Consider the following 25,101-nt stretch of genomic DNA (forward strand, 5'->3'; position numbering starts at 1 on the left):
TGAACCAACCCCCCTCATCAAACATCAGGCTCCTCAGCAGCGTTTCAACCAAAACACATCTCATGAGAGAAGCTGCTCAGACAAAGAGACAGATGGCTTCAGACAGGCTACATCTTACTGCTTCATCCTTGAGGGCAACTCCAAACCCCAGCTGCTTCGGCGTGATTTTAAAGCAATATTGTTCTTCACTTCTCCTAAATGCTCCTACAGGTCTGTGTGACCTGTGCCTTAAAACAGGCTCTGCCTCTCTCCTTGGACGGCTGCCCCAGACGAGTACACGGCCTCTGAAGAGTTGATTAATTTGGCGGGTTGGGTTAAGGTGAGCTGGTGGGCTATGTAGGACAGCATTCTTCATCTTCACCCATTTCTGCAGCAGGTGCCTGCCCCAGTTCTCAGACCACAACCTGCACTTACAATTAATGTTGCCATCTCCGTCAGCAGGGGTAAACTTTCACCACATGTGACCTGCTGAACTTTGACATGCTGCAGATCCCTGTATTGCAGAACATGCCTGTGCATTAAGACATCTAATGAAAGGTTTATTTAACATTTGGATTTAAGTTTCAGTCGGCTTCAACAATTATTTAGATTACTTAAATATAAAAATTTTATTGATTCTAAGTATTATGATTTGTTAAGGGTTTGCGCCACACATCGTGTGCCTCTGTCCTGATAAAGGATGCAAAAGAAAAATACAAGACAAAAGAGATCAGGATATTCAGTTCACTGATTGGTAGGAAGTGGCTGTGTGGAGTTAGGTTTCCCTCTGCTGGAAAAAACAACAAAGCTCAATAAGTAAGGACAATAGTCTAGGAAACTCTGTTTATTTCCCCTTATATGGCGCTAGAGTTGATAGAAAAATGCTTTTGTGCCATAACCCAGTGTTGAGTATGTGGGTTGCAGCCAAAACTTGCCAAGTCCTCTGTTGATGCCAAACAGCTTTTGGAGGAGGCTGTGTGATGGTGTGGGGAGGCATCATATTCACAGGTACAATAAAGCCCAATATTATTCAAGGAAATCTCAATGCAGAAAGATGTCAGGAGAGGATCTTGCAACCAGTGGCAACCCCATTTATACACTCTGTGCAACCTTGGGCATGCTGTACATGACAAAGTGACTCAGACAACCACGTCAGTTAATGTAGGACAGGTTGTGGAATGGAATCCCGTCCCACAGCAATGTGTGACCAAACTAGTGAACTGCATACTGTAAAAGTGTCTAACTGATTTGACAAGATTTTCATGGCAAAGTGTTTCGAAACCTATAAAGTAACCTCTGCTGACTAATAGGTCACCATTTCAAGAGAAATAAACAGGCTTTCTAAAAGTTTGCAATGTATTGCTATTGAAAAATTGTTACAAGTAAATAATCGAGGTAGAGACTTATGAACTTAACTGTCAGTTTAGTTTGCAACAACAGTAAATCAGTTAAGTAGGGAAAATTGCATATATTGTTTTTATCTATTTGTGATATCTATAATAGGCTTTTACAAATAACAGTTTTATTTAATTTGATCACTAAAGTAGTGAAATAATAATAATACAAAACAATAATAAGCTGCTGCTCTAATTCTGACTTTTTTTGCACCTCACAAATCCAAGATTCCCCCCTTCAAAATAAAATACAGTTTTCTTCAATAAAATGATTTTACATTTAAAAAAAACGCACATTTGAATGTGCACTATAGTTTGCAAGACTAAAAAAAATTCTGCTGTCTCACATATAAAGTTGAAACCAAATATTTACACTGAAAATGTTCAAATTTAACAATTCCAGTTAAAAAAGAAACAGTCCTCATTTGACAGGGGCTGAAAGGTCATGCAGAAAGGGAGAAGCTGCTAATCTAAAAACAAGATAAACAGACACATTCTGGCTTGGAACTGCACTCATGGAAAAATACTTGGAGGTGGCAGCATCATTGTGTTTTTTTATTATCTGAATGATGTATCTAGTGTTCTTTGCAAGACAGGTGGCCTCATGAGGGGAAAATCAGCAAGAAGCTTAAAGTTAGGGAATTAATTGGTCTTCTGATTAAAAAATAGACACAAACCGAAAACGTTGTTACATTGTTACAACAAAATCAATGTATATAAATTTCTGTATTTGAATGCATTTCTAAAAAAACATATTTTACATCCACCATAGATAGATAGATAGATAGATAGATAGATAGATAGATAGATAGATAGATAGATAGATAGATAGATAGATAGATAGATGGTCACCTGACGGAGGACAACGTCTATTATGTAACGATGTGTCGGTTGGCTTTGCTCTTTAACTTTTGTCAAGTGAAAACAAAGAGGCACGTTTCAAAATTTTCAAAATAAAACCCTCGCTAAAGAGCGCAAGGGGTGTATTTATTTATTTATTTTTTTTAGCTCAGTGAGCTTCCTCTGCCGTGCTCCGCCGGCTTGACGCACCGTGGACCGTGCGTCTATGCGTCGCCGGTGGAGGAGGCGTTGGCGCATCGCACCACTGCCGCTTCTGCTGCTGCTGCTGCTTACTCTCAAAACCGGCCGTCCTGTACAGAGACTGGAACTGTCACCTGCCAGGCTGCTGTGAAAGAAACCGCCTCGCTTAAAACAGAACCGACCCGCTACGGCAAGGTGCGCGTTTTAATCCCTCGAAAGAGAGAAGCCTCAAAATGATCAAGAACGGTCACCACCACCACCACCACCACCACCTCCACCAAGTGAGCGCAGCTGCGGGGAAAGACGCAGCGACGACCCTGGCCTCAGCGACATGCAGTCCGGAGAAGAGGAGGCGAAAGATCCGTGTGTGGTGCGACGGCTGGTGAGTTGCTGATTGGATGTGTTGATTGGTGTGATGAAGATCGCACCGCGCTGTCCTCAGCCTTTGGTTCTTGTTTGAATGAAGAAGTTGTCACATCGGGACAGGCCTGCTCCATGCAGGCTGCAGGAAGCTGCTTAACACCTTATCAGCTCAGCGCAGGCAAAACTTTAAATACAGTATTCTGCAGCAGATGTCCTGGACTTGTTTTCATTGGGATAACCGTCTTATGTGTATGTGTTATATGTATGGGTTATAATACAAACCAATTGACGTTTCACCTTCAGTTGACCTTTCCTTCTTAGTAAACACGTTATAAGAATAGATGTATTATTTCCTGCTGCTATTGCCCATAACTGATTGCTCTGAACTGATCATAAAGTGCTTATTAAGCCAAAATAGCATAATTAGATTTGTGCAAAATTAATAAATCTGCTTTACAATATGCAGGAGGTCTCTTGTAAAAGTACAAACTTGTATTTCCTTAGGTGTTTATTATTATTCTATTGAGTATGTACTTTAAAGGTTAAGATCAGCACAGTATCTATACTTTATCTACTACGAGTTTTTATTGAGCATTTTAGAAATATAACATCACATCTTCATGATGATTCCTTATATATCTTTTGACATTATACAAACAGGTGGCAGTTGCAATGTATTTAGTTCTCGCTTAACACAACACTTCTAAAATTAATGTATTAAATAGTTTCGTTGTAATTTTCCAAATTGCAGCAAAGACCTATAGGCACTAAGCAAAAATAGACATTTGGCCTACTTTTAGTTTCGACTTTTGCTTAAATTTTCAAAGTTAACCCAATTAAGATAAAAGTGCAAAGAAAATGTTTATACATTAAACAAACATTCTTACAAATATCTATATAGTATAATATGGTTATAACAGGTATTGTCAAAAGAAATCAGGGTCTGATTTTAAAAAGAGTGCTAGCTATTAGTTATATCTAAATATTTGTTGATTGGAGAGGAGATAATTAAGACAACGATTGGTCCATTTCAACATTTGGGTTTGTTTTTGGAGGTGATGGTAACTGTTTGTATCTATTGTTTTTTTTATAACCAAGGTTGTCATCAAATTTCTTCGATTACTGTCTCTTATGAAGTCCTCTTGTTCTCACACATCCAAACCAGCCTGTAAATTGTCAGATTGCAACATCAACCATGACATGGCTTATCTTGAAATAGATAGTGTTGAAAACTGGGAGTGACCTCAAACACACATCAACCACACTAAATATAACCTCCCAGCACGACAAAACAGGATAATAAACAGTCACACACGTTTTTACATAAACACAACAGTGTTTTTTAATATCATAGCCTTGTCACATTAGTTCATATCTGCCTTGGTTTTTTAATAGTATACCAAAATGCTTAAAGTGCATAATTCTCCAACAGTGCCTTTCTAATTACATCTTTTTTTATTTAACCTTTACTAAAGTAAGTGATGTAATAAGAACAAATTCTTGTTTACAACAATAACAACCTGACACTGTGATTTGTATATTGGGATTTTTCAGGCTCTGTTGCTTAGCTGAAAATCTTTATAAATCATCCTGTTTATAGGCATAGACTTTTATATTAACCCCAGAATATAAAGAAAACACCTTGTGAAGATGTTGGCTGAAACTGTTAAGAGAGCGTCATTATCCCATGGAAACAAATCCGTCAGCTACATGGACTGAAAGGCCACTCAGCAGGAAGAAGCTATTGGTCCCAAAGCAACACAAAAAGCCAAATTACGGTTTGCAAATGCAGACAAAGATCTGGATTTTTGATTTGGAACTTAAATCAACCTGCTTGGTCAGAATGTAGAACCACTACATTTGAAGGAAAAAGTTGGAAACTTGTAAGCTTGAGAAAATCCTCCCAAATTTAAAGCATGGTGATGGCAGCATTGTGTTTTACAGATTTGTTTTGCTATCGAACAGACAGTTTTGACGCTAGGATTACAAACCTGATTCAGTTACATCAGTTCTGTCAGGAGGAATGAACTAAGTAAGGAAATGTAAACTTATGAGTTTAAAGAATGCTTTGAAAATATTTCACCCTTATTCTTTTATTTAGCAAATAGAAATAAGTTTGGTAATCCTAAAACTGTTTCAGGTCCTTTTTTCCGACCTAAAAACAGGAAAACTGAAATCTCATTTAATATCAGACAGTAAAGGCAAATGGTTTTGTCAATGCAGATATCTGGTTTCACCTGAAAGGGTTTGCTCCCATTAGGCCACATCCTCTGTTATTACACAAATCTATATCACATGGTTTCCTTTACTACATTAAATTCTCAAATTTCTACATCTTGGAAAATAGAATAAAACAAGGATATGGCCAAACTACTGAATTAATAACTAATCCACTTGCCTTCTCGTTCTTAACAGAAGGATTTATTTTTAAGTGTTTTGCCTGGATGGAGAAAAAGCTGGTTTAACTTCACATACTAAAATAAAACTACAATGGACTGCAACATTAAAACAACTCATCTGCATAAAACCAACTCAGCAGCTGAATACTGACGTCAATTGAAACAGAAAACACATGTTATGACGTTGCTGTACCAGTCAAGAGTATTTTTTGATCTGATCTGATTTGTTTTAACTTGTTTCCTTTTACACTTGCTTTAAAAATCAGCTGCTAGAACGGCTATCTTTGTTTGTTTAAGAACCATCCGAGTTCCTTTACCTTTTTATTGACTTTTAAAAAATTAATAAATAAAACAAAAGATAATTCAAAGTTAAAGAATACTGAATCCTCGCATAAGCTAGCATTTAAATAAAATCCCCTGATTGACTCATTTGCAAATGAACCAAAAATGTTAAAACCCGACCCCTGATGGACACATTCTGCAGCGGCTGAACAGATGTTTTGAATATCTGCGCATGAAGACCAGGATTACGGTGGCTTTCTCTCGCAGAATTCCTGCTGTTCCTCTGTGGCTGCATATTTACGCTTTGGCGGCATGTCGCGGAATATTTGGGATGCCGGAATATTAACCGGTGGCGTGAGCATGCAAAGAAAGCCAATGTCAACAGAGCTCATGTCATTAACCCCCCAGTGCACACCTGCAAAGGCCCCCGAGCAAATTGACTCCTTCCTGCCTCGCTCTTACTATTTCCTCATCCCTTCATTGGCAGTTTGAAAGGAAATTTCCTAGGAAGCCGTAGTGTTTATTTTTACGTATTGTGGCCACGTAATGTGGCACATTCTGTTCCTATTAGTCAACATGGTTAAAGGTCTGCTGTCAGAGAAGCATCATCAACCAAGAGTGCAAAGTCCAAATTCATAATCTGCTATGGTGCTGTGCACACGCAGGACTGTAAAGACTCAGCCAATAAGCAGCGCTTTGCCTATTGATTCAAAGCCAGTTATCTTTGATTATTGGAGACATTAGACTTTACTGAATAAAATCCTGTTGTTTGCTGTTTCCTACACACGCCCAAATGGTCCCCCGCCGTGTGCACATATGTCTGCAAAGCCTTTGCACTCGAGAAGCTTAGGTGCCACTTGGGTGTCTGTTAACAGGCTTCTCTAATTAAAATTTCATCATCCCCACAGTGATACGCTCATGATGCTTCCCTGCTAAAAAATACGGAGAGAAGAAGAGGGCCACTTGTTGGGCATGGTGCTGGAATAAACCCCACACACAGAAAGGTCTTATGTAACTCAGGGCCTTTCATTCAGTCACCTCCAAACACTGTTTATTACATTCCTCTTGGTCCCCTCAGTCACCTTAGAGCTCCTGAATCTCATTCCAATGATTTGACAACACATGGCACATTTCTCACTGTTACTCTTGGTAACGAGCTGATTTTCACCCAAAGTTATGATTTAAAGTCCATTTCAAGTGTTGTTGCACTTTACAAAAAGCAAAGCTCAGTCTGTTTGCAGCAGGACTGGGGGTCATAGCAGTCGGTGCAGCCGTCATCAGTAGGATCAGGGTCTGGAAGCACCACAAGGCTCTCTTACTGCCTGTGCTGTGGATGTAATCTAATAATAATAGTGTTGTTTTCCTATTGATGTTTCTGAGCATGCTATTTATAGTGCTGTTCACTGTATACCAAAATAAATCAAGAGGACCGAAATATGTGCAAATATCCTGCTGTTTTTTCTTTTATTTCCACTACATAAATCCTCACCCAGAGACAAGAGACAAAATGAGTATCAGTGTGATGTAGGCTGAGAGCTTTAAAGAGCCTCTGAAGGGAGGCTAACAGCCATCTGTTCTGTTTCTTTGTGAGATTACTGTGCTACACTCTCGGTCTTTTATCTGTCCTAATCTAATTAACTGGAGACACTATCATAGCTGAGGATAAACAAGCAGAATGGAAGGAAGACAGTTCATCAAACAGGTTTGGGTTTAGATACTTTTTCTAATCCAGCAAAGTGTGCACATTATTCACTTGAGTCAAAAAGTTGAAGTTGTGCATTAATCATAACTCCACAGTGATACATTTCAAACATTTCTTTCTTTCGTGGTTATGGTTTCCAGCTAATGAAGTTCAAAAATAAATCATCAGGAAAGTGAACTGTTATATATTACTAATGATTCTTAAATCCAGATGTTATGTTGGGATCATGTTACGCAATTATGAGGACCACTGCTGACAATGGCTGACAACCTCTGCACAAAATGTATCAGCTGTCTGTTCACAAGGCAATGTATCCAACGTTTTACTGGAAAGTTGAGTGAGAGGAAAAAGTCAGAAAGAAAAAGGTGCTCAAGAGACACATACTGTACATTTAAGAGAAACTCTGGTCTTTTTTGTTAATTCCCTTCCAAAATTTTAAATCCAGTCCTGCCATATAATTCTATCATGTCTAACTCCTTTCTTCTTGTGTTTTTCCACCTTAGCTATGACATGGTGCATTATGGCCATTCAAACCAGCTGCGACAGGCCAAAGCGATGGGAGATTACCTCATCGTTGGAGTGCACACAGACAGTTAAGTCAAACAAATGCCACAGATACTTAATTTAGCATAAAACTACATTGCCATACTGCTAAAGTATGAAGCCCTCAATTGTAGTGGCTGCTCAGGCGTGTTGGTCCAGAATAGAACAAACAGTTCCTCTGACTAAACCACATTCTGTCACCAAATAACACAAAATGAGTGATAAACCCAGAGTACAATTTGGTGTTGTTTCCTTGAAAGCCATTGAAATAGTTCAGGATTTTTGAATTGTGGTTCATCTGACTTTTAGACACATCAGTGTTATCTCTTAAATATGGCATATTTAACTCAATAGCCAGTAAATAAGCAGAATAGTTACCCAATGTTTTCATTAATGCCCACCGAGGTATTTGCAAAATTTGTCTTCCTTTGACAATTTCTTAACCTTTGTTTAAGATTTCATCCACTGGGTCATGGCCTTTGCTAGAACAAGGGGCAGTAAGTAAGAAGGCAAATATTCTTGATGAGCTGTAAAGGTCCCATCATTCACCTCCAACTGTTTAAACTTGCTCCAACTGTTGATCAAGGCTAAATAAATCTGCCATATTTATTAGCCATCTGGACAAAAGGGGATCAGAGTTGCAATCAATACAGAGTATGAAAGAAAATATTGTCATTCATCAGTCATTAATAATACATGAGTTCATGAAATTGGATCAGGTGAGAATCAAATTGCAAAAAGAGGGAAGCATACAGGTACAAATGAGTGAAGGAGCCAACCGACCCAGAGCCTTCACAAGTAGGTCAAGAAATGAAATAGCTGACCAATATCAGCTTGACCAGCAACAGACTTGTGGGTTGCAACAAAGAGAATAATGGCAAAAAGGTCTAAAATTCAGCACAATGTGTTTATCTAAAATGTTATATATTGCACTGTTCTAAGTTTAATGATCACTATGGCACATTTTGTAGCAGCAGTAAGAATAATTGTTGCTTTTCTGTTTTCAATAAAACATTCAGATCGTGTTGCACAATTAAACTCTTTGTGGAAATACCATGCATTAAATTGCATTGTTATTTTCACTTATCACATAATCTCTTAGCAGCCTATAGTAGGAAAAGTGTAATGTACTGTTATATTCAATGTATTAGAATATGTGTTCCACTGAGACTCATTTGTGAGATTAAAAGCACCTTTTCAAATAACCTTTAGGCGGGTACTTTTCATTAAACCACGTTTCTATATGATTTTTTCTCGGTCTGGTGTAATATGCTAGCCTAAATGAGTTATATTTTTTAATAATAGTAAGCAGGAAATCACAATTAACACAAATAAAGAATTGAAAATATCTATATAATGTGTTTCATTTGGTAAATTGAGTTACTGAAATAAATGAACCTTTCAGTAATATTCTATTTTGTTGTAATCAGCTTCTTAAAACCGAGATTTCTGTTTCCATGTTCGCTTAACCCAGACGTATTGGCTTGTGTTTTTCTTAATTTTCTTGCTTTATCATTTGAAGGTGAGATTTCAAAGCACAAGGGTCCGCCAGTCTTCACTCAGGAAGAAAGGTACAAGATGGTACGGGCCATAAAGTGGGTGGACGAAGTGGTGGAAGGAGCCCCTTACGTCACGACCCTCGGGACGCTCGACAAGTACAGCTGCGACTTCTGTGTTCATGGAGGTACTAAACACTCTGTTCAGCTATGTGGGACAGTGCTATAGTCCTGACTGTGTCATTTTGTTCCAGATGATATAACACTAACTATGGATGGAAAAGATACATATGAGGAAGTAAAGAAGTCAGGACGCTATAGGTGAGTTTCTTTTCCTGCCAAACACAGAAGAAAGTCGGGGTGGGCTTCTCTGTGTGTTTCATTAACTTGGATGTTACACTGGATTGTTGCAGAGAGTGCAAGCGGACGCAGGGAGTTTCCACGACAGACCTTGTTGGCAGGATGCTTCTGATGACCAAAGCACACCACAGCAACATTGTGGGTTTTTACTAAATTCTTTTTTAAGGCCCTAACAAGAGCAATTTTGCCAACTTTTTTGTTTCATTTTTTATGTTCAGGACAGCTCAGACTACCAGCAGCACACAGACAACTTTGGAAAGGTAATTTTTTGCCGTGCTCACTCGACTGTTTTGTCATACAAGCAGAAAGTAGTTGGCATTTGCACCAGATGTTAGCTGATATTAAATGAAGGGCTTTGTTTTAGACCCGCTTACTAATCTTTTAGAAGGCCTTGCCAGCAAACTGTGAATAGCACTTCTGTTCCTGAATGAGTAGAGTAAGTAAGAGCCACAAAGCTTTTAGTCACAGGCAGTTAAGGGTCTCTTGACTGGAAGAACAATGCTGGTCATTTGGCAAGTGATGAATTTTGAATTTGTTGCCCAGTTTTGCGTTGTTACCTTAAATTTTACCGGTTGCTTTTACTGCTCTCCCCACTAGGGGGCAGTGATGGTGCATAGAGATTGCCTCTCCAGAAAAGCAAATGCAATAAATCAGATTAAACATTTTAGCTTTAGATTAGTTAGACTCCCCAAATGTATTTATATTTGCTAAATGCCAGAATAAAAAGAGAGGGATTCGTTGGAATGCTTATTTTAGTTTATTGAATATGGCTGTATATCAGAAGTTTGTCTGATTTAAATCTGCTCCATATTTTGCTTTTTTTTAATGGCAATATGTTTAGAAGGGCCACAGTCCCTGGACAGGAGTATCTCAGTTCCTGCAGACTTCTCAGAAGATAATTCAGTTTGCTTCAGGCCAGGAGCCTCAGCCCGGAGACACCATCATCTACGTTGCAGGAGCCTTTGACCTCTTTCGTATCTTTTTATAAATTACAATTGATACTGCACATATGTCTTTTCATGCTAACTCTTTTAAGTCTCTAAAACACATGCAATATTTGTAAAACTCTAACAATATAGTCTGAAATAACAGCACTGAATTAATACCTAATAAAAAAACACAAATCACGCAACAAAAAACAAAAGAAAACAGCAAGAGAAAAACCTTCTTGTAACTAATTTGAAAAGGGAAATAGAACATAAACACATCAAATTGATAAAAGACAATTTAAGCCCAACAGGAAAAAAAACACACAAATAAATACTGAACATAACATCTAAAACAATCCATGTCAGAATAAATAAATATTCTGCTTTATTTTATTATGTTTTTGCTACATTTTTGCTTTGTAGTCAGTTAATATTAATATAATTTGTGGCCACAGTTCTGAATGTTGTCACTAAAACATTAGTTGTTTTTATGGAAGCCAATGATATCCTTGATGATACCCCTGCTAGACATTGGGCATGTGGACTTCCTGGAAGCCGTCCATAAGCTTTCCGAAAAGCCGTACATCATAGTGGGGCTGCACTTCGATCAGGTGAGACTTTTTAAACTGACCTTTTGTTTTAATCTAAGTGAAAAGCTGGATCGGTTGTATTCTACTCAAAGACACGCTAGCATGTCTGACACATTTTCTTGTGTTTCAGGAGGTGAATCGTTATAAAGGAAAAAACTACCCCATCATGAATGTCCATGAAAGAACTCTCAGTGTGCTGGCTTGCAGAGTAAGTTCTTCTCCTTTGTAATTTAGTAATTTCCTCTGCATTAAATATATTCATGTATTTGTTGATTTGATGTCGTTTTACAGTATGTTTCGGAAGTGGTGATTGGTGCACCGTTTGCCGTCACAAAAGATCTGCTGGATCATTTTAAGGCAAGTGCAAAAAAACCTCACCAAATTCTTGCTGTTCAATCATTTATTCTATAATTGTTGTGTCTTTGTGTGTTCAGGTGGATCTTGTTTGCCATGGTAAGACAGAAATCTACCCGGACAAGGATGGATCTGACCCTTATGCTGTAAGATTCAGTGACCTGTCACATTTCATCAGTCTCCAGTGATGATTTGTGATATTTTTTATGATCATTGTTGCTTATTTTCCAGGAACCAAGAAGAAGAGGCATGCTACGAACTGTAGACAGTGGGAACACTCTTACTTCAGATGAAATTGTGCAAAGGATAATAAAAAACAGGTGATTACAACTTAATCAGAGAGAAACCCTCTTTGATGGTTTCTCTCAGATGTCCTTTTTTTAAACATTTCATGTATTTATTAATGCTTATGCACGTTTGCTTTCCAATTTTCTCATTTTAGGATTCCAAATCTAATTTACATTAGTAAGCCAAATCCATTAATAAATAGGTCTTGCACAAGATTTTGCCATTTTTTTAGTATTAGTTGTTTCATTAATTATCATTGCTAATTACAGATCATTATGAGGCTAAACTGTCTTTTTTAAATAATATAAATCTCCGAGAACAAATTGCACATCATATTTTTGAGCAGAATTCCATCAAAGGGGCGTACTGATTTATTCTCTCTTCTTTATTTGGTTGTTGTGTTTCCTTTTGTTTAATTAGGCTTCTATTTGAGGCAAGGAACAAGAAGAAAGAAGCCAAAGAGATTGCTGTGATCCAGGCTATGAAGCGACAAGAAGAGGAAAAGACTAAAGGAAGATCCCAAGCTCTGCTGTAGATGTGCACCACCATTTGTGGGTTTGACCTAACATTAGCAAGCTACATAAATATAAACTTCTGTATAACAAAGTCAACTTTTCATAAGTGTTATAGCATCTCTGGATCATATCAGCAGTTTTACAGTTAAAAGACAACAAACCTGCTGTGGGATCATTAGCTGTTTGTGAGCAGTAAAATCACTCATAAGCTGGAACAAGGAACATGTACTGTACCTGTATCTTCTAAAGTCGAATACATACATTTGGATATTTTAAACTTTTGTAATTTTATTGCCTTTTAACAAGGAAAAAAATGTTGAAGTTATTTTTGGCTTTTAGCACAAGAAGAGTGCAGGTTGGCGAAGTGGGACAAACATTTATTTATCTAACCAGAACTGGAAATCTTCCCTGGGCTGTTGCTGCTTTTTGCACAGCAATACTCCTAATCCTAACTAATCATCATCTGTATATATTGCATCAAAATGCATAAGGATTTTTAAATTACAGCAGAAATCAGCGGACAGATACCCTTGTGCTGCTGTTCAGTTAATCCGTTTAAATATTTTGGACCTCATATGTTCCACTCTGCACCGACTGCTCAAAAACATCATGGGAAATGTTCTGTTTTAATAACAGAGTTGTTGTTTTTTAATCACAAATGCACACTGGTGAGACCTGAAGGTATTGCCTTTTGCGTGCATTTTTAAAAAAATATATAACCACTGAAATTTGTGGAATGATGAACTGTCTGCTTTAACTTTGGTTTTCATTGCATGAGTGGAAATTAATGACATTGTGTTGTCTTGAAGACAAAGTGGAGTTCATACTTCTCCTAAATCATGAGAAGTCTAACACATGTGGATATGAAATGGGGTCAAATAATATATTTTTTGTAGAAGCATATTTTACTCCTCTCCATTAGCTGCTGTAAACATAGTAGCGTAATGTTTTAAAAGCATAATGCATATTATTGTCAAATGAAATGTAGATAGTGTTGCATATTATATATATGTTATCGATCATTCCCAAAGGACATACTGTATAATATAAAGTTGATTGGATTTACAGTATATTATTGCTAATAAAAAAAAAAATTCTGAAGGATGGTTTCACTTTTTTCCATTTTTATCAATATTATATTTGTAGGAACAAATATGTTATATATATACGTATATATATATATATATATATATATATATATATATATATATATATATATATATATATATATATATATATATATATATATAAGTCTATTGATATACTGCGAAATTGCGATGAAACTACTTTTCGAATTGGCTTGAGTCACCTAATTAATAATTTAATATAAATATTGGACCATCTCCACAGTGACTATTGATATCATCATTTGTCATAAATAATGATCAATGAGTTGAACATCTTACACATGATGAACATAAAAAAAACTGGCCAATACAAAAATGCTCACTTTATTTCTTATTGACTCACCTTTTCCGGGGTCACAGGCTTTTATTTTGACAGAATGCGGTACAAGTGTGGTCCTAATTAAGCAAATTATCACCTCCGAGTTACGCTTGCTTGATGCCTGGAGAAGCAGCAACAAAACAAAGCTGTTGAGAAACGAAGAGCAACAACAGAGAGATGTTTCGTTGTTTAAAAATGCTTCCTCTGTCGCTGAAGGTAAGCAGCAAAAATTTGTTTGATAAACTACTTCAGAAAGTTTTGTCTGAAATTTGAAATCAGGAAATTATTCTCGCTCTCCCACTCACTGTTTCAGAATACGTATTTTTCTATTCAACTAAACACTAATTAAGTCCTATTGGTAAAAATAGGACTTAATTCGTCTGTAGACGATTATTTTTAATTCCTTTTTTTTTTCTCCTGGAGGTTTAGCAAAAAATAATCACCCTATCTTGGTTATTTGAACATCTCTGAAATTTAAATGCAGACATGTTGCTGTTTCCGTTAGATCTGCATGGGAATTTGCCTCCAACAGGACATCTCAGAGGAAAGTAAGAAAGCCCAAATAAAGAGCTCCACAATCGAGCAAGACCTTTGTGATCATGCCAGGGCTGAAAGGAATGTCATCAAAATCCTCATGCTTGGTGTGTATATGCTGCATCGTTTAGCAGCTCTCAAATACTTTGGTAAATTTTTTTGCAAAACGCTGTTTGTGTGGCAGGAGTTGCAGAGAGCGGAAAGAGCACAATAATCAGACAGATGAAGATAATACACAGCCGTGGCTTCTCCAGCCAAGAACTTCTTAGTTTCAAGGTACCAAACATTCACACTATTATCACACATTTTTAAATACCGGATACTTTTTTTTTTTTTTGCACTCTTGAATAAAGATGAATGAAATGGACAAATGTTTTCAAAGCCTGCAGTGTTGGATAACCTTCTAACCTCTATGAAGATTGTTCTACAAGGAATGGGCAAGCTGCGGATAAACCTCGCAAATAATAAGAACAAGGTGAGCCACAGACACCTTGGTTACTCCACTTATGTTTATCTTTCACCGCACCTGCTTTTTATGACACTAGAGGGCCCTCTATGCCTATGTGAAGCATGGCGTCCTCGTCTCATGAGCGGTACTTGTATAATATTTGATTTGTCGAAGAGATAAGAAGCATTTGCATCCATAGTGAGGGTGCGTTGCAACACTTGGTTGTGTTCTAGCTTTCAGTGAGACTTCCAAGTGTTAAAGTCTGTAACAGAAATCATTAAGACTAGATAAGATTTCACGTTTTGCTTGGCGATTTATGTATTTATTTTTATCCAGATGATCTACATTTAAGTAAGTTGGAATATAATTCTTTAGGCAAATAAGCTAATATCTTATAGATTTGTTGTAAATAGCATCAAGCATTTATCTCTTAGTCTTGGTGATGATGCTTTACAGCATTTTCCTTTCTTTTACACATTGTTTTATTGATCTTATATAGTGTTCTTTAATTTGGTAAAGTTAATTTTGAGGTTTCCATTGGCTGTAAGCTAAAAATCACCATAATTATCTGATACAACTACATCAAAAATTAACCTCTCTCTGATAAATATTGAGATTTTAATACACTATAAAATCTAATTGATCCCTTTTGTGCTGTCTGCAGTGCATGTCTTGTAAAGATAATATCAGGATAATATATTGACTCCGACTGTATTGTGTTCCCATGCTTAAACCAGATCCAGGCTCGCTCCATTCTGTCCTGCAGCCAGTGTTTGGGAGACGATCAGCAGCTGCTCCCTTTTGTGGCTCAAGCCTTCTGTGCTCTTTGGGCCGACCAAGGGGTGAGGGCCGCTGCAGCCAGAGGATACGAGTACAATCTGAACGACTCTGCCCTCTAGTGAGTACATCAACCTCAGGCAATTTATATTGCACAATCCTTTCCCAATTATGACTGACGGTGGAAATGTCAAGGGAAATTGCCCAGTAAGAAGTGTGTAGTTGCAGTTTGTCTCTAAAGAGCAAATGGTAAAAGCAATGCAGAGAATAACTCGCATCAGGAAATGATTTGCGTGACATTTATGGGATAGGAAGTCTAATTAGAACCACACCAAAAAAACCCAAAAAACTTTTGCAGCTGTCCAGGTGGAGGGGGACAGGTGGAGTACATGAAACATACATGATGATAGAGACTATTTTTGTGTTCAATGAGAAGGCGAATAGAATAGCACCATATGTGTGGGGTTGTGTGTAGCTTGAGGTAAAGTGAAGTGTTTATGACTTGGCTGTAAAGTTTGCATTGCTCTGAAAAGTGATGATACCCAAATAATTTATGGGAAATGTCAGGACAAGTTACTGCATTATTATGAACTAAAAGGAAAGATGATGGATATCTGAAAAATGTGGAGGAATCAATTTTACTTACTTAAGGGATGTCTTAAGAAAGCTACAACTAGCTGTTTTTTATCCCTTCTGTAGAAAATCACACCCACAGAGTGATGTTGGCATCTCCATGTTTTATCATGGAGATGGTGAGTTCTGGGCCATGTGTAGGGTTATGCATTTGCCATGCATGGTAGTTTGTATGTATAGATATGTTGATTTTTGGTTTCATCTGACATTAGTTTCTTGTTCTGACTTTGGACCAACTCCAATTGGGACTTCAACATCTAACTACTTGTCACATTTTCATAAAATCCTGTTTAATAAATGCACAATTAGAAGTTTTCCTGTCAACATGTTCTCTCACCTGAGCTATGGACTTCTTAAGTTGAGAGACAAGTTGGCTTTAATCAAGTGCATGCCACACCTTTCAGATTTGGTTTTTTTTCTCTGCCACACATCAAGCTGGTATTCCTCATAAAAGTCTGGTGAAAAACGTTGGAGTTTGTGATCTTCATACTATATGGCAAAATGTGAAAAAGTGCTATGAATACTTCTGCAAAATACTGTTATTTTTCCCACATTTGTTCCAAAATGTTTTTGTCTGAACAGCACTTGTTTTTCTCCGCTCTATCGTTGGATCATGCAATAATGCTCTTTCAAGAGTTGTTTAAAAGCACAGCGGCCTTCAAAATTTCATCAACTCCTACCTCTCTGCTTTGTGCTCTGTGTTCAGTATTTTTGATGAGTGCTTTTGTGCTGCGTCATTATGTAAAGAATGGAATATGTTTGCAGAAAAGCAATCCGAAATGTGCACTTGTGCACACAATATTTGGTAATAAGCTGGATACCCGAGTGGCTGTATGATTAAATATTGGATTGTGATTATTTCTTTAAGTAAAAGAAGTAATTTGTCTTTTTAAATAAATGTGGACCTAGTGGGCAGAATGAACTTCTTATCTTTGAGGCAACAGGGAGGCGATCAGTCAAGATAAAATCTACTCCGGGTGGTCAGATGGAGAAAGGACGGAGGTGTGACAGCTTCATTACTGGAACTCGATAAAGTCGGTTGCTGGGGGATTATATGAGACTTGCCTGTCTCTCTTTCAGTGATCTCACCTTGCTAGACCCGCCATTGATTTCTCCCTCCAGAAATGTTGGATTAGACTGTGTCGTGACACACTTGACTTCCCCAGGCACCCAAATGTGTAAAATGACTTCTGATGGTAGCGTGGGCTTGAAGTGAGCGGTTAATGTTGTTAAAGGAAAATATGTAGTTACAGTAAGTTATCTGTGTTTGTAAGGTGTGTTTACGAGAAGCGTTCTAATTAAGCCCTACTATAAATGCAAGCCTCCAAGCCGTTTGGGACGTTTTAAATTGCAATCAGTTTGGAACAGGTTTAGCTTTTTCTCTGAGTCTTTGTAAAAACCAGTTAATTTCATTTTATATAGTGCAGTGTCAGAGCAAATGTCATCTTCACAGCACTTTATAGAAAAAAAAAAAAAAGTCAAAAGCATTCCCAGTTATATAGAAGCCAGTTCTAAAAAAATAAAAATCTTGTTTGCAGAATTTGTTTCTGCAAACAAAATTCAGAGAACAAATTTCACAGCTGGCCTCAAATATATGCATTTTAACTTTTTCTGATGCATTTAAACAGGACACAAAACTGCTCAGGATTTTTCAAATATTTCACGGGATCTTGCAAAACTTTCTCAGAATTTAAATTTTTGCAGAATTTCAATAGTCAGGATAGCTTTTTTTTTATTTATTTGAGCATTTCCAGCAAAACCTTTATTTATCTTGTCACAAATGATTACTGTATGATATTAAGTCACATCAAGTGATTAATGGCATGACTCGCATAAGACACCTGGAGGCAGAGTTTCATTGAAAGATTTCAATTTTCACTTATGCTTCAATCAGATGAAATTTCAGTTTCTAATGCATTTTCTTTTAATGCTTAAATACATCAAAGGCAATTCTCAAAATTCAGTTCTACAGCACATTACAGGGCTTTCCCCATTTACTTCTGTTGGGTATGAAAAGAACTAATTGTCTTGTGGTTAAGTGTGAAAGTACCATCATGACTCATAGGGAGGTGATTTTTTTTTTTTTCCTTTTGTTCCCAAGTGTGTATAGGAAGTGTTTCTGCTGCTTTTGGTGACTATACTGTAGTTTGGAGGACATTGCTATAGATTGAAATTACAATTGTTACAAAGGTCCTGAAAAAATATTGGCTGACAATAATTTTCCATCTTGTATTTAAATACTAAAGCTTCCTTTGTTTTTCTTTCATATGCTTTTAAAAAATATATTTCTAAAAGTATATTTGTGAACTGATTGAGAATTGGTAAAGAATACTAGAACCAAAGGAAAAAGAACAAGAAAACACAGTCGACAGCTTGTCAATTATGTATTTATCGTCAGATATCTTCCTTTTTTCCTGGTCGTCTGCAGCTTCCTTGAAAACATAAGTCAAATCATCTCGCCAAACTACATTCCCACGGAGATGGATGTCCTGAGAGTCAGAGTGAGGACCTGTGGAATCATTGAGACACAGTTTCAAGTAGATGAAACAATCTTTAGGTAAGACTTTGAAATAAATATTCTATATGAAAAAGCTTTAACCTGAAGGTGAGTGGATTTTTAAATCGGTCTTCTAAATTTACATCGTGAGTCAAGCAATCATGAGTCTAAAATGGGGGCTTAATAATCTTGAATAAGAGAATTTAAAACTACAAGTTACATTATTAATCAAAAAAGTACTGTCAGTAAATGCAGTGGTGGAAGTGTTGGAGGGAGGTCTGACAAACCTGAAAGCACATTAAACATTAACTAAGCATTTTGAGCAAGGGTCATTTAACATTTTTACAAGGGGAGATGACAACAAAATGTAAACTGCAACACTGTTTTACAAAATAAAAATGATACACCAAACAAAACTGTCTGAATCGCAGAATAAGCACATGTGTTGATATTTTTTTCATCTTAAAGATTACTACTAAGCAGATGTCCAAAAGCGTCTGCCAACTGAAGAAATACCTGACCAAGTGATCCGACTTAAAATGTCCTAAAGAATCAGTTAAATAGACAACTTGATCTATACCTACAATAGTGAAAATAAGAAATAATCTTCCAGTTGTCTCTTATTGAGTTATTGAACCTCTGAAGACTCTGACTTCCCTTCAAGGCATTTCAACAGATAACAGAAGATGCTTTCAGTGGCGAACTGAATGAAGGAAACTTCCTGGGGGTGAATTGGACATTAAATATTGATAGCTTTAAACTTTCTAATTAGCCACAAAAAATCAAATATGAAGAAGCGTATCAGTAAACCACTGAAACTTTTCTTTTCAGATACCTTTTACAGTGCTCTTTATTTACTTTCTTGGATAACATTATTTGTTTCTGTGGGCTGCAGGTTAGAATTCATAGAAATCGTGAGTGAGTGTGTATAAGTAAGAACTCTTACTATAAACTTGATGAGGATAGTTTATGGATCTAACTCTCTTTTTCTAATATATCTGGATTAAAACTTTCTGCAGTTAAAACGGCTCAATAACTCAAATGCCTAATTTTGGCCTTGCTGTCATTTTGGTATGAAAATACTGTTAACACATTTTGTACATTTTGTTGAATTAATTCTAAATAGAATTTGTCATAAAATGACAGGATCTCATGTTTTAAACTGGTAACTCAGGAAAGCTGCAGTGATTATTCTTTTCTCCACCACTTCAGCTGCTGCTGTCAGTTCAGTTAACACTTATCCTCCTCCAGCTTTGTACAACTGACTCAGAAGATAAATGCCTCGTCGCTGGTGACATGCGGCAATCTTGCACCTGGAGTCTCTTTGGTCCAAATTGAAACTCATTATCCATGTCACCCAGACCCTAAGGTTGACCTGGTGCCACTCTGTGGAAACAGATGTCTTCAGTATTTTGAATAGTTTTGATTTTTTTATTGCTTTAATGCAGTTGATCACGAATAAAATTACTTTGTAAAGAAATACTTTTTTTTTTTCTTCTGCAGATTAGCTATATATGCTTTGATGATGTCTGGAAGGTTTCATGTCATTTTCTATCTTTTTTTAAATGGATTTAGATGTTATTTCTTGTTGGTTGGCAGATTGTATGACGTTGGTGGCCAACGCAGTGAAAGGAGAAAGTGGCTGAGCTGCTTTGATTCTATTCATGCCTTACTGTTTGTTGTGGGTCTCAGCAGCTATGATCAGATGTCGTTTAAGGATCCATCAATGGTATGTCATTAAAGTATTAAACTATATTAACACTTAATTTTATGGATTTTTTAAAACCTTTTTATAGCTTTATCTGCCTGCCCTTATTTTCTTTTATTAGAATGGATTTCAGGAAAGCCTTGAATTTTTTTCATCAATCTGCACAAACACAGTCTTCAAGAAAACTTCTCTGGTAAGTTTTTCTTTGTGAAATCTGAAGAGTGTGACATAGATTTAAAGGTAACCCTCTACATTTTGATGCATCTAAATAAAATCCAGAGTGAACAACTATATCAGAAGTTGCCTGAAGGATAAATAGTTTATTCTTTTGAAATGTTATGACACATGTTCTTAGTGAATACCTCAGAATTTTAAGGAACATTAATGAAGGAGAATTATGAAGACCCAAAAACACATCCAACAAGAATAAAGTTAAAAAGTTTAACACACGGTTACTTTTAAAGTTATTGCCTTTTAAGTCTTTAATCGTTCACTGTACAATCCATTGTGTTAGACACCGCTGCTAACCTACCAAAACCACATTCCACTAAAATGACTGGCTAAGCAAGTGGAGTAGGAATCAAGAAGCAACCAAGGCTCTCGTCAACTCAGCTGCAGATATCACTTTCTCAAGTGGGAGTTGAGATTACATTTATTAGTCACGTACTCCATAAATCTAGCTTTCATTACATACAGTTTTCCACAAACTATATGTAGGTCACTGCAAGCGCGTGGGAGAAAGGGCTCTGATCAGACGAGACCAAAAGGAACCCTTTGATGAAACATGCAAAGTTTTATTTGTGGCAGAAAATGAACACCGCAAAGCAACCTGAACATGCCATCCACACTGCAAAAAAAAAAAATGGTGTTGGCAGCATCATGGTGTGGCAACGTACATAGAGCCTGATTAGAGATGATGGGAAATGTTGAAGATGAAAGGCTTTTGCAGGCTGCATAGGACGTTGTACTGGGATGGAGGTTCAACTTCCAGCAAAATAACCCTAGTAATAAGGCCCTGTATTTTATTTATTTTATTTATGATTTAGCTTGAGCTATTTTGCAAGGAATGCATGAAAACACCAGTCCATAGATGTGCAGAGCTGCTGCATAGCCCAAAAAATTTGCAGAAGAGGAGACGCAAAGATTGATGGAAAAAGGTGGTTTTACAAAAAAGCTTGACAAGGGGTTTTATGCAAATGCATGCTACATTTTTTCAGACTACCATTTGTAAATATCTTAAAACAACATATTAATTTTACTTTGCAATAATTTTCTACTTTGTGTCTGTCAAAATATGCATAAAATAGATGAAGTGTAAAGGGTATACAATGATTTGCACCCTTACCTTTTCTAACCTCTCTTTTCTCATGTTGTTGTTCTAAATATGACAGCAGGCTAGAGGCACTCATGGGCTTTTAAAGAAATCTTACACGCTATGTAAACAGCGCCCACAAAGCTTTGATTGCATCTGATGAGCATAATTGGCATACAAATTCTAGTTTACTGTCATCACATTTAATAGCTGCTGTTGTTTTCTGCTGACATACTGACAATGTGTTGCTCTGGTTATGAATGGAAATCATTTGTTTCAGCAGTTCATCTTGAGATATATGGGGTAGAGTTTTGCCTTTCTAGCTTCTTTTTTTCTACTAAATGCTATGTGGTCCTTTCCTTTTATCTCTAGTGTGGGGGAAAAAGTCAGATAAGGTCGCTGAAAATAACAGAACTATGGTGTGACTGGAGATTACTTGATATTTTATCTGCTATTTGAACAGGAACATTAATTTTATTGGGTTTGATGATCAAACAAGGCTTCTCTAAGGTAGTTTTAAAAATTATGATTAACCACACACACCAATTTTTCTCCTCAGTTATCCAGCATATGCATAATGACAAGACCTTATTAATTCACCGATAAACTAATGCAAACTCCACCAGCTGGAGACCAAGTTTTCATCCATATTTTTAGTGTTGGATCTGATTGTGTTTTGCAGTGCTGTTGACTTGTGAAGTTGCAAATGATTGGATCCTCTTTGGTGCTTGTCACTCGCCAATTTGTGCCTTTGTTGTTTTGGCCATTCTGTTCATGACTTGTTGTGGTATGAAAAGGATGCCATTACAATGAAATGTTTAGTATACTCGGCATGAATCAGCTCTGGGAATGTTTCATACCTACTTTTACAACTGAAGTAAATTCATTTCTTATCTGCTCATAACGTCCTTTAATAATATAAACTAGTAAGACGTTCCTTGGTTCTGATTGGAAGGATCATAATCCTTTGGACTGATGGGTTAATTGGAAATGGTGTCCAGTCCAGTGTGTCTCTGTAAGTGATTTAAAAAAAACGCTGTACGAAATTGGTAAACACACATTTCTGCATTAAAATAATCAATTTTAAGCATTTTGTTGTGAAGGCTACTCTTAAAGAATTTTTTTCCCCGTAAATTATCCCTGTCAGTTTATTTAGGGAAATGTAATGTCATAAAAATAGGAATCCATAAAATTTAAGTCAAATGTTTTTGACAAAATACCATAGTTGGCAACTACTGTTTATTTCAACCTGTTTTAGGGATTGGACCAATTAGTTCTACTCTGTTCTCCTGAGCCGTCACTCAGCGCTTTTGCAGCACATTTCTTTTGAGAAAGTGAGATTATAGTAAACAGCCTTATAGTCCCCACAACAAACACATTAATGTTGACTGGCCATTTCATTCTCAAAAACTCACTTTACACAGTTTGTCCACAGATTTTCTAGCACAACTCATGCTTTGAAACGTGACTCAAGAAGCTATAAAGTGACAAATACAAATGGAAGTGATGGAAAGTGAAGAAAAGTACATTTCTACTCTGACCCATTTGTTTTTTGCTATGAAGTTATGACTGAAAATATCCATTTATATGTTCAGGTCTTTCTACTGCTTTTTTTTCTCTTATAGATTTTGTTTCTGAACAAAACTGACCTTTTCCGGGGGAAGATCCTGCACTCTGGGAGACACTTGAGATTTTACCTTTCAAGCTATGAAGGTACAGTAGAGAGAACAACCCAGATCATTTATATTTTCTCTGAATGTCTTATTCCAAAGCCAGTTTTAGCATCTCATCCGATTTTACTGTGTTTTGAATTTGTCATACTAGTCTCCATTTATAAAATGAGTGACACATTGAAAGCAGATTACAAGCAGAACACTAGTTTCTTCACAGTCCTGCTTTGGCCATGTCTGTTACTGAACAATGGAAGGTGTGAGAGAGTTGAATGATCTAACATTTGAAAGTTGCTTATAAATTCAGCACTTTGGATTCTTGCAACATCATCTTTGCTGGTGAAGTAAACAGAAATCTTTGTGCATACAGATCGAAATACATTGTTCATTTTATTCATTCGGTCTGGGTCATGGTGATGCATCATTCCAGACTCATTGCCAGGGGTTCTGTGTGTCGGCATTATGTTTTGTGTATTTGGATTTTGATGAAAAAAATGTCAGCCAATGTCTTGTTGCATCTGTATTTCAGAAAGTGAATAAGCCGTTTGAGATGAGACAAACTAACTTTGCCTGTCTAGGAGCAGACTGTGATGTGGACGCTGCAGCCCACCATGTTGCTGCCGTGTTCTCAGCCTGTAACATGGCCTCGAGCAGACGTATTTACCACCACTTCAGCACGGCCATCGACTCTGAAATCATGAAGGAGGTCTTCCACATGGTCATCGATCAGATCATCAAGGAGAACCTATCAGCTGTCCAGCTGTTGTAGGTCTCCTCTACACTCTGCCTTTAGTTGGCGATTACTGTGATTTTATATTTTTGTTTTAATCTTTTAAAAACAAAAGGCCATGTGACTTGCTAAGACAATTGTATATATGGTGCTGTTTTATTTCTAAATTATTTTAAATAAAGTATTTGTCTCGATCATCTCATATCTTTCTTTAATGTCCATGCACGCTTTCTAGAAAAATAAACAATTATTGAGTTACCAAAGTGTCTTGGCTTCAATTAACATTTATTAATTGAAGCCAATACATGTTATAACTGTTCACACTGCAGTTTTCTGTTGGTCATCCAGTCATAATTTAAGTTTGCAAATTTACAGTAATTTCAGGTAGTCTTTTTCTCTGTTTGTTTGTGTGTGTATCTTTGGGGAGTTTTATCTCATAGAAAAGCCCAAAGCAGTGCATATTTGAGCATAGGAAGGAAAATTAGTTGGTTCACTTTACCAAAGATACTTTGGGTCTGTAACAAAAAGAAAGGAATGAAAGCCAGTGTCCAAACGTACATGAACACTAAAATTTCAAAACTGCAACTTAGTATTAATATTTTTAGCAAATGCAATCAAACCCAGAACAACCTATTCATTCACCTGTTCATTTAATAAAATACCCCTGACAAAACCTACATCTATGTCTGAGAATTTTTAGAAAGACCTAAAAGTTCCAGTTCAGATGCTTTTCATTGGTTCTGACTGAACTTGGAGAATTTTACTATGAAAAATCAGTAAAAAACAAAATTGGTAGATAAGTTTAAATACTTCCAGATTTAATTGCCATGAAATACTTCTCTACAAATTAGTGTGACAATGGTGAAGGCCTTCCATGTTGATTGACCCATCAATATGATTGGGTAGGCCTTCTAACAGCTGTGTTTAGTGTTAATATTTCAAGTCAGATTAGCAAATAACTGTAACTGTTCCAACTATTTGTTTTTCTGTTCATTCTGTAATTTTACTGTAGATTAAGGGATGAAGCAACAGGATTCTCCCCAGTGTATGCCAGATTTTTTTTCACCCACTCATAATTGTTCAAGTAACTGTGACTTGACATAGTGATGTT

The 25,101-nt window shown here is 36.7% G+C and overlaps 2 protein-coding genes across 3 annotated transcripts; both read left to right on the forward strand.

The window, feature by feature from the left end:
* Positions 1–2,434: 2,434 nt before the first annotated feature.
* Positions 2,435–13,337, forward strand: LOC114160435 (ethanolamine-phosphate cytidylyltransferase-like). The gene is made up of 13 exons (XM_028043034.1): positions 2,435–2,796; positions 7,664–7,752; positions 9,226–9,387; positions 9,454–9,520; positions 9,613–9,697; positions 9,778–9,819; positions 10,401–10,533; positions 11,017–11,099; positions 11,209–11,286; positions 11,370–11,435; positions 11,513–11,578; positions 11,664–11,752; positions 12,141–13,337. The coding sequence occupies exons 1-13, from the start codon at positions 2,648–2,650 to the stop codon at positions 12,253–12,255; spliced, it is 1,224 nt and encodes a 407-aa protein (XP_027898835.1). The 5' UTR covers positions 2,435–2,647; the 3' UTR covers positions 12,256–13,337.
* A 399-nt stretch (positions 13,338–13,736) lies between these two features.
* On the forward strand, positions 13,737–24,187 carry LOC114159631 (guanine nucleotide-binding protein G(o) subunit alpha-like). 2 transcript variants are annotated; one of them, XM_028041633.1, is made up of 10 exons: positions 13,737–13,897; positions 14,187–14,322; positions 14,400–14,491; positions 14,598–14,690; positions 15,401–15,561; positions 18,502–18,630; positions 20,170–20,299; positions 20,400–20,471; positions 23,216–23,303; positions 23,839–24,187. In XM_028041633.1, the coding sequence occupies exons 1-10, from the start codon at positions 13,859–13,861 to the stop codon at positions 24,027–24,029; spliced, it is 1,131 nt and encodes a 376-aa protein (XP_027897434.1). In that variant the 5' UTR covers positions 13,737–13,858; the 3' UTR covers positions 24,030–24,187. The 2 variants fall into 2 exon arrangements, with proteins under 2 accessions (XP_027897434.1, XP_027897436.1); XM_028041635.1 differs by having other exon boundaries at positions 23,790–23,975.
* The last annotated feature ends 914 nt before the right edge of the window (positions 24,188–25,101 follow it).

This window comes from Xiphophorus couchianus, chromosome 16 (genome assembly GCF_001444195.1).
Source record: "Xiphophorus couchianus chromosome 16, X_couchianus-1.0, whole genome shotgun sequence".
In the NCBI taxonomy this organism is placed as follows: Eukaryota; Metazoa; Chordata; class Actinopteri; order Cyprinodontiformes; family Poeciliidae; genus Xiphophorus; species Xiphophorus couchianus.